The sequence below is a fragment of the Penicillium coprophilum genome (genome assembly GCF_028826855.1).
Source record: "Penicillium coprophilum strain IBT 35676 chromosome Unknown utg000002l_segment0_segment1, whole genome shotgun sequence".
In the NCBI taxonomy this organism is placed as follows: domain Eukaryota; kingdom Fungi; phylum Ascomycota; class Eurotiomycetes; order Eurotiales; family Aspergillaceae; genus Penicillium; species Penicillium coprophilum.
The window spans coordinates 4,695,689-4,705,262 of record NW_026622722.1 but is presented as its reverse complement, the minus strand read 5'-3'; the positions used below and the strand labels follow the sequence as shown (position 1 = coordinate 4,705,262).

The 9,574-nt window shown below is 50.3% G+C and overlaps 3 protein-coding genes across 3 annotated transcripts; 1 reads left to right on the top strand and 2 right to left on the bottom strand.

The window, feature by feature from the left end:
• Positions 1–2,905: 2,905 nt before the first annotated feature.
• N7500_003829 (Zinc finger C2H2) lies at positions 2,906–3,846 on the top strand (the record flags this gene model as incomplete). Its single annotated transcript, XM_056674975.1, has 2 exons — positions 2,906–3,080; positions 3,140–3,846. 2 exons carry the CDS (start codon positions 2,906–2,908, stop codon positions 3,844–3,846), a joined length of 882 nt encoding a protein of 293 aa, XP_056535500.1.
• Positions 3,847–4,440: 594 nt separating this feature from the next.
• On the bottom strand, positions 4,441–7,798 carry N7500_003828 (lipase family protein; the record flags this gene model as incomplete). Its single annotated transcript, XM_056674974.1, has 2 exons — positions 4,441–7,458; positions 7,517–7,798. The coding sequence occupies 2 exons, from the start codon at positions 7,796–7,798 to the stop codon at positions 4,441–4,443; spliced, it is 3,300 nt and encodes a 1,099-aa protein (XP_056535499.1).
• A 225-nt stretch (positions 7,799–8,023) lies between these two features.
• On the bottom strand, positions 8,024–9,394 carry N7500_003827 (lactate 2-monooxygenase; the record flags this gene model as incomplete). The annotated part of the gene is made up of 4 exons (XM_056674973.1): positions 8,024–8,361; positions 8,415–9,057; positions 9,109–9,130; positions 9,186–9,394. 4 exons carry the CDS (start codon positions 9,392–9,394, stop codon positions 8,024–8,026), a joined length of 1,212 nt encoding a protein of 403 aa, XP_056535498.1.
• Between the last annotated feature and the right edge of the window lie 180 nt (positions 9,395–9,574).

Here is a 9,574-nt window from a genome sequence, read left to right as displayed (position 1 = left end):
CGTGAAATGGAGAAAACAAAAGCATAATATATGCGCTGCATTGGCGCGTCCAATCAACGTACCTTCCCAAGTCGTACAAGCGTAAGATCGGATCTACCAATCCCCGATCGGCGTGTAACTAGCTTGGCGGTTTAGAATTTACAGTAATTTCGGGGATCTACGGGGATCATGGTAATTTAGAGGTGATTTCTCGGCCTTTACAAACCAAGGAATATGCGAAGCAAACCACTTTTTGACTTTTGGAACTCCCTCAAGGATTGACGCTCGGAAGGGGGATTTTTTTTTTTTTAATTTTAATTATGGTTTTTGAGCCATTCCCTTGAAACACAACATGATGTGATATGTGATACAGCAGAACACAATGCAGCCGGTCGCATGCAAGTGCCATGTGTCAACCTCTTCACAAGGCAACCACTACGGCGTGGACATCGTATTGAGCGTATACATTGGAGAAGGCATATATAATGTATCATGTTGAAGATCCAAAGTTCCTCGCGTGGTCATATTGAGCCCCACTGATTTGCGACCATTGACTCGACCTAGACAAGCCTGTGTGTCCGGGAAGAAAGGGGTGAGACAGTCGCGTGGCATGGGCCCAGTGCCCCGGGACCAAAAGACGATCACCGATCACGGCTGAATCCGCTACCTACCCGGATCTATGACCCAAATAGGATAGTTCGATCATGTTCCTCGGTTCAGATTGAACTATTGATTCTTGACCAAAAAATAGAATGTGTACGGAGTCAGGATTACGGAGTACGTGGCTTGGGGATATACAATAGAGAAATATAGAGTGGAATAGAAGGGGCAAAAATAACCCTTGGTTTAGCATTTGAATTTCAATGTAAACGTAAAGCGTAAAATTCCTCCCATGGGACTCGGCCGGATCACCCTTTTCCCGGTTTCATACCCAAAAGAAAAAAGGAACAAGAAAAAAAGAAAAGAAAATGACAAGAAAAAATAGGCTTCCGACCGTGAAGTTTCTTAGAATGGAGATCTTTCAAAGTGTATTCCTTATATGACACTGCAAAACTATGACTTACATAATTTTGGCGAGCAGCTGAATATGAAAGGTCAAACATCCATTTACCCTGAGCCGAACCAAGGGAAACCCAATCAATGTTCGCGGAATACAAAGACCGGGACCAGGCTCAGTTGAGCATAGGCGATCCGTCCAAGTGCCGACAAGGGGGTTGATCATCCGTAGGCCCGGGACGATCCTGACGCTCGAGCCATTCTAGAATGATTATAATCAATCGATAGTTACGTCGTGTAAGGAAACTACCGGGTAAGACACGGAGTTTAGAACCAAAGGAACACAAATTTAATATACGGTTTAATCAATATTCTATTGCAATTTACTTTCCTTTCTACAGTCCGTTCGATAATATACCGTCACCGGTGATCTCTCGTAAAAGGGCTAAATAGTGGAGCTCGCTTCCACGAGGCCGGGACAAATCCACCTCTAACGGCCAATCCCCGATCGCGCCTGTGCAGAAGTCGTGCACGGTCGGAAGTTCATTTACAGGTAATGGTGAGAGGAGTAATGTTCCAGAATGCCGATCGTTCTAATAACTCGCTTCTCTTTTGGTAGAGACAGTTTGATTCCATGGATTGAAGGATGATCTTCAGGAGCATGGTCTGAGAACGACTCTAGGCCTTTGCCACCTTCTTAACTCAGCAGTATGGGGTCTTAACTGCCGATGAACTTTCCTCTCCAATCTAACACTAGATCCACGATTAGACTGCGACAAGAGTATATCACAAATTAATTGGATATTGTATACGTATCATGCAACAGAGTGGGAGACAAACCAGTTTTCCCCCATGCATGATGTACATACATCAAGGTATGTACACTGTACGGAGTACCTGGAAGGTCCGTTTAAGCGAGCCCAGGGCCATGGATTGACTCTGTTTCAGACACTCCTTCTGGTCTCGCCCCCAGCGCTTAGAGCCGCCCTGGGTGATGACAACCCGAGATTATAGCGGTGATGGAAATAGATTAAATTAAATTCACAGTGCATGGCCAATCCATGGATAGTATGGACGGAGCACCCTGTTCAGCGTATAAGCAGCGCAGGCGTAAATGTGAATCCAAGGTTCCGGAGGTGTGACCCGAAACGGACTAGTCACATCCCTTTGTGACCTTCCCTTTTCGCTTGCGCCGTTTTTCTCCATAGCCACGCGACAAATGATCTCCTGAACCGTGTTATCCCCGGGTTTCGACTTTATATTCCTATCTTCATCTTTTTAGTGCAAAAGAAGTGATCAAGAGAATCAATGAATCAACCTCTACTCTGAATATAACCCGCTCATTGCTCTCGTAGATCAACAGATCCCTGATCGATCAGCCGTTTATGGGGTGGCTTGTGATATGTGACAGGTCCAGCAGGATCTGCACTAACCGTAGCCGAGGTGCAATCGTCCAACGGGGTTTTTACGGCCTCCCAATTTGGGTTTAGGGGCTGCACATCCCACAAGGCTGGTGGTTAGGGCTTTTGCCTCTCTCGCGTGGTTGAATCGTCATTCCCCACGTTAATCTCCGAAAAGGTTTATTATCTATTTTTTTATCTCGCTTAGATTAATTTTAAATTGAATTTATTAAACCTAAAGTGGAAAAAATCAATTAAATTAAGCTTTGGAGCAGACTGCGTCTCATTAAAAATAATAAAAATACTCCGGAAAGAGAAATTGAATTAAAATAATTACAAAATAAAAAATGAAAATAATCAAAAAATGGTAACGTAAATCGTAATTTTGCTTGAATCGGCATCGTCCGCTGGCGATCATCCAAAGCCGCCCGCCTGCTTTCTAGGTATAAACCTCGTGGCATCCCCCACTCACTGAACAAGCTGAACTTGAAACGCACTTGGATCAAACCTCTCCATCACCTCTCTTCATCATGGATCTCTCCAACCTTCTGTCTCACGCGGCTGTCAAGCCGATGTATACTCCTCTCGAGTCCAGCTACTATAAGCGCTCGCCGCCTCTGTCGCCGCCAGCCGAAGAGCCCAAGGTCTCATTGCCTTCAATCTCATCTCTCTTTGAGGGTGCCGATGGTGCTCAGCAAGCAGCTAGTGAGCACTCCAAACATACCACAACCTAAAAACATTATCACTAACCACATACCTCTCAGAGCGCCAACGCCTCTCACCATCTCTCGGTGAACGCCACATCCGGGTCCAGTCCTACGAGATGCCCCCAACACCACCTATGCGCCCCGGCTCCGGCCACGCTCACCGTCGCGCATCACCCGTGGAGTCGCTCTCGCACAAGGAAGCCCACCACCATCTTCACCGTTCCTCAATCTCCAGCACCAGCTCAATCCACATCCCCCGCAACTCAGCACCCTACGCCTCGCCCGCACCAAGCGTCTCATCCTACACATCTCCAATCGACGCTCCTCAACAGCCAATGTACTATCCTCGTCCACCAACCGCATCATCCTTCCAGCCCTCAACCCCAGCATCAGCTCCCCAGATGCCCGCAGTCCAGGTCCAGACGCAGCAGCCTCACCCCCACTCCCACGCCCACTCGTCTCCGGCTCTCATCTCCCCCGTCACCCCGGCCTGGCAGCACCACCACTACTTCCCGCCCTCGACCTCAGCCCCGTACCAGCAGAACCACGACCGGTATATCTGCCGTACCTGCCACAAGGCTTTCTCGCGCCCTTCTTCCTTGCGCATCCACTCCCACTCGCACACTGGTGAGAAGCCCTTCCGCTGCACGCATACCGGCTGCGGTAAGGCTTTCTCTGTGCGCAGCAACATGAAGCGCCATGAGCGTGGTTGCCACTCTGGTCGCCCGGGCCCTGCTGCTGTCGCCACTGCGCTTGTTGTATAAGGCGCTTGTGGCATATCTCGGTATTCTTTCGATTCTTGTCATGTTCTTTTTTTTCAAGGGGGTTATTTCCTTTGTATGGTGGGGATTTCTTTTGTTTGGCGCTATGTGTGATGCCGTGATGATACCCTGGATCTTGGTTTTGATTCTTTTTATCGGATTCCCATATGGTTTAGATGGGTCGGTTCTTGGATACACTATATAAAATTACGATTCTCAATGTATATTCTATGATGAAGACTATATCTCCGTGTTTTTTGATCCTGTACTTGTCTTTGTAGTGCTTGTAGTTCTATTATATCGATGCTCAGGTGGTCCCACCAAAGGCTGCTCACAGTTCCTCCGCCACGGTCGTTCTTACGACAAGCCAAGTTCCATGAGCAGCTTCTTATCCAAACTGCATCAATCATGAGGGACTCACTGACGGAATCGAAAAATTGTCCCTGTCCTTATACACATTGATTCTTGTCTATCTGTGCCCTTAAGATATCATCAAATCATCATAACCATAAATACAACAACCGTGAGATCTACTCGTCCAAGACCCCCTCACCAACGCAGCAAGACTAGTTTCATACCGTGCCGGATTATGATCACTCAACATCCCCCCGCAAACCGCAACTCACCAAACCAAGCATCCACATCCCGAATAAACCGAATCTGCACACGAGTCGCAGGCCTTCCAAGACGCGGAAACCCATCGATCCCAAGCTCCGGCGCTGTAAACGCATCCCGCTGCAGAACCCGCATCGTCTCAACGACAAACACCTCACCGGGCGGCATAAGCTTCGGCGCACGCATCTCATCCCGCAGCAGTTTCAACGTCTTCCACGCCCAGGCATCTTCGCCGACGCCGTCGCCCGCATTGACGACTAGCGGTGGCTGGTTGACGTAGAATTTGTGGATAATGCTTTGGCGGAGGGAATCGCGGACCCGTTGTCGGATGTGTGCTTTCGCGCCTGTGGCGTCGTCTTTGAAGGATAGCGACGCTGTGTGCATGTCGTGTAGGATGCCTAGTGACAGGCTGGGGACTATGTCTGAGCCGTTCACGATTGTTGTTATTAGGCCCCGTGTGGCGAGGCGGAGGAAGGGGGACATCGTGGCCGGGGGCCCGTAGGCGTAGACATGGATTGGTCGGTTCGCGGGGAGGGTGTAGGTTGGTGGGCTTGGGTCTGGAGTGCTGGGGTTGGCATCTGCGGTTAAGAAGCGGGGACGAGTGGCGGGTTGGTATGAGCTTGTTATGAAGGATGTGCCTGTTGTGGATGGGTTTGGTTCTGAAATCATCGTTGCGAGAAGGGCTGCGACGCCTCCGCCAAGCGAGTGTCCGCATAGAACTATGCCGTAGTCTTGGAATTCTTCTAGTGCTGCGCGTAGGGTGATCATTACTCGGCCGCCGCCGCCCTCTAGAAGCCGCTTGGCTGAGGCGTGCATGCCTTTGTGCACCTTCCAGCTTTTGCCCTGCCATTCAAGGTCGTCGTAATCGCAGGTCATGTCTGTGAGGATGTCCTCGAAGCCCCATGTTCCTCGTAGAGTCAGGACCACAGCTTTGGAGTCGTGATCGATGGAAAGATAGTGGATCAGTGGGAAGCCTGTCTCTGTTTCGCCAGCTGAGTTGGAGCCACCAGCTGGATCAACGAATGACGATAGGAGGATCGTAGAGGGCGGGAGACCTGCGTTCTCTGAGAACGCACTGTGCTCGTGGCCGTCTGACTTGGTATTAGGTAGATTCTTCGAGCCATTATGAACGCCCATGACTTTGAGCGCATTCGAGCCATATGAGGCAGCGGAGAACCGGCAGAACCGGCGAATGTTTTGTACGAAGTGTCTCTCTGGAAAGATGCCTGGAACAAAGCCATCGCGGTTGAGCGCCTGGATGGTTTCCATATCTTCATACGCACTTTTGCGAGGCCGATGCGCAAGCAGTAGCGAGGTCTCAGACCCAGCAGTTGCTAGTGAATACAGGCTGGGGGTGTATGATCGGGATCTGTGATGCATAGCTGACGAGCCAGGACGGCTATCATTTGCATACACATTCCCGTCTGCCTCTGATCGTGTCACAGACAAGGAGCTGCTGCTGCGAACGTGAGTCTGGACCGCGGCAGGTGATCCAGGACGCGTACCAACACCACGACGTGATAAGAATGTGTCGGTTTGAGTGAGGAGCGACTCTTGACTCTTCTCTCGCATCGCGAAATGGCCCCCTCGTGAGCCCCTTGAAGCATGCATATCGTGAGATGAAGTGTGTTTCCCTTGCGACTCTGGCGATTGTCTTTGAGTGGAGTTAGGGAAGGGCGACCTTCTTAACCCCCGATTTGGGACAGGGGTTGTCGGTCGATAGCTTAGAGGTTCGGTTTGGCTCTTCTTGAGAGTGGGTCTGCTGGAAGCCTCTTGCGCAGTTGCTTGCTTCACAGCCGCTGTTCCTTTTGTAGGCCTGGGAGGCAGACGCGGACTTGTAACCACCGAGGGCCCAGATGAGTTTATAGATGACCTCTTTCCTGGTGACCGCTTGACCTCATTTCTTTCCAGAACAGCTGGCTTAACCTTTTGTGCAAATTTTGCGAATGGGCCTTTGCTCAGCGTAGGCCGGGAAGATTCAGTCGGCGAGTCCGGAATCATTTCACGGTGCTTGGGAGCAACGCTCTGAGTGGCATCGGGATGCAAATGAGAATGATCATGTTGAGACTTCACCGGACTACTGGACAATGAGTTGCTCGGCAATGCTCGTTTATGATGATTAGGCTCAGGTAGGACAGAAATTCCAGAGCCATCATAGTGTCGCAGCTGGGTATCCTGGGATTTGTTGAAGGCTGTCCTAAACACCACTGTATGCCTGGGAGATCGTCGCTGGTCATCAGCCGTATTGATATCCCCATGATCATGGTCATGATGGAATCTCTCCTCTATCATCTTCGTACCAGGCGGCGCAGCGATCTCTGCTGTATCATCATCGTATATATCGACCGTGATCGTCCGCGCGGTCAGGACTTCCGATCTAATAGATGCGTGACAGCCCGGTGGAAGTTGGCTCATAATATAAGCGCGGATATCCTCATCAGACACTTGCTGCTGACCATCTAGTGGAATAGAGAGGCGATGCCCAAATGAATCAGACAAGCTCGACCGCCGAACTACATCCAAGGCTTCCTCACCATTTCCAGGCATCACAAAGGAAGCACTGCCAGGTTCCACGAACTCCTCATTATTGCGATCGGGAAATTGCAGTTGATGGAACCCGATCACATCTGCTCTTGCGCCGTTGTCCAGGATGACAACATCCCAAACAATCTCATCCCCGCCATTCTGCCGCAGATGTCTTTCGGTATTCTTCTTACCCCAACGCTGCAATAGCGCGAAGCCTAGAGAGCCGATGAGGAGATCCCCAACGCCGATATTCTCGGTACTTGCACCGGGTTCAACGGATCTAAATTCACGCCGAATAAGCGTGATAATGGCCGCAATAGCTCTCGAAGACTCGGTAGACCCAAGAATGGCATCCAAAGTAGACAGAAGCGCCTGCGATATATTTGCAACAGATGACAGAGTAGTTGACGAGAAATGAAAAGTTGCTGCGGCAAAAAAAGATGCCGAGGTCACTGTCGTGTGGAGCGTTGCCAACTAGGGGGTTGTTAGTTAGGACCAAGTCGACTGCCCCTGCAGGGGTTCAGGAACATACACTTCGCTCGAGGAGAGACTCGGCTTCTGTTCTACCGTGTTCATCGCCACTACGAATGGCGACATCTCGTCCTGCCCTCGTCAAGATTCCTTCGACTAAAGCCCGGCTTAGTTCCAAGCTAGTCAGAGTTGTGGCTCGCGCGCCATCCAGAGCTGCCCCGCCAAAGAATGTACCTAGTCGTAAGGATAGTGAGGTTGACTGGGTAATCAAAGATATCAATGACGCGACTGGCCGCGGGAGTAGAGTTGATCCTGAGGGAGCGTGAGCGTGGGCATAGTCCATAGTGATATCGTCAGGTTTTGCTTCATCCTTAGACTTTGGAAACATATCAGGAATATTCAATCCATGAAGATTTTACATTTACAGTGCCGCCATGTTGTGAGCCTGTAAGCCTGGTAATCCCAACTGTTGAAGATCGGCCATTTCACATGTGTAGTAACATGTGATCGACTTCCCGGATTTCTATACACGTACGTACGGAGTACTCCGTACTCAATCTGATTCACTCTACATCATCGCCTTCACGTCACCTCCATACTGCACCTTGCGGATCTGACTCCGGTCGCAGTCCTGCACTCTCCGAATCCCCGATAGGCCCATGTTCTGCCACAAATCGGCCAAAAGACCCTTGAGCACCTGTCTGGCCCCGTCTCGGCCCTGAATGCTCAATCCGTAAATCACCGGTCGACCAACAAGAACTGCTTTGGCTCCTAAACACAGTGCCTTGATCACATCCGAACCTGTCCGAATCCCGGAATCGAAAATTACCGTCATCTTGTCCCCGACTGCATCGACTATTTCCGGAAGAACGTCCAGAGACCCAATAGCACCATCCACTTGACGGCCTGGATGAAAATGATTAGAGGACATGAGAAAAAAAGGCAAAGAAATCACTGACCACCATGATTTGATACCACAATCCCATCACATCCATATTTCAGCGCCAACCTCGCATCATCCACGTGCTGAATTCCCTTCAGAACAATCGGCCCATCCCAATTCTCCCTCAAGAAAGCCAAATCCTCCCACGAATGTGGACTGCCAGCGAAAATGTCCCCGATCCACGCACGCGAAGCACCGATGATATCCTCCTCAATCTTCGATCCAGTTTCCTTCTCGAACTTCGCGCGGAAAACAGGATCGCTAAAACCGACCTGGTTCCCCACCCCCTTGATAAAGGGTACATAGGCGTTATCCAAATCCGCCGGTCGCCATGCCAGCGACCATGTATCCAAGGTAACAACCAGGACCGAGAACCCGTTCTCTTTTGCCCGCTTGAGCAGCGACAAGGTAACGTCATTGTCCCTAGGCCAGTACAGCTGATACCAGCGCTTCCCGTCCTTGTTGGCGGTCGCAACGTCTTCAATCGAGCTCGTGCTCGCCGTGCTCATCGTATACGGTACCCCGACTTCCTCGCATACTTCTGCAAGACCTGTCTCCTTGTCTTCGTGGAAGATGCCCTGTACGCCGACCGGCGCTACAATAAGGGGATTATCGTATTTTTGGCCGAAGAGCTCGACTGAAACGTCTTGTTCGGGTGTCTGCGTCGGTCAGCTAGAACAGTATTTTCATTGTGTATTGTCGTAACTCACATTTCGCATCATACGCGGGATTCTATCGGCCTCGTTCGTTAGTTTCTGGGTATTGTGGTACACATTTAGAAACCTACAGCTTCCACTGCCGGAATGCCAGCCGGTTGCTATCCATTGTAGCTTTCTCGCCTGCTCCGCCGGCGACATAATTGAACGCGCGAACGCCTAGAGACTTCCGAGCTTGTTCCTCTAGCTTGCGGGGGTCGGTGGTTACGCCGGGTAGGATGCCCATCAAGGCACCCTTGCCATAGATTTCCGTTTGGTAGCTGCCGTAGTTATCAGACATTGTCAAGCGTTGGAAATCGTTGATTGAGGTGTCAGAGAATCCAAGGTCCAAATCTGGGGTATTAGTAGGTGCGGAGGTGAATCATTTAGACCGAGGTTACGTATATCCATGCTAGCTTCACGTATGATACCTGTTGTTCAAAACAATCTGCTTTATAAAGTCATTTGTCCTTCCATTTAT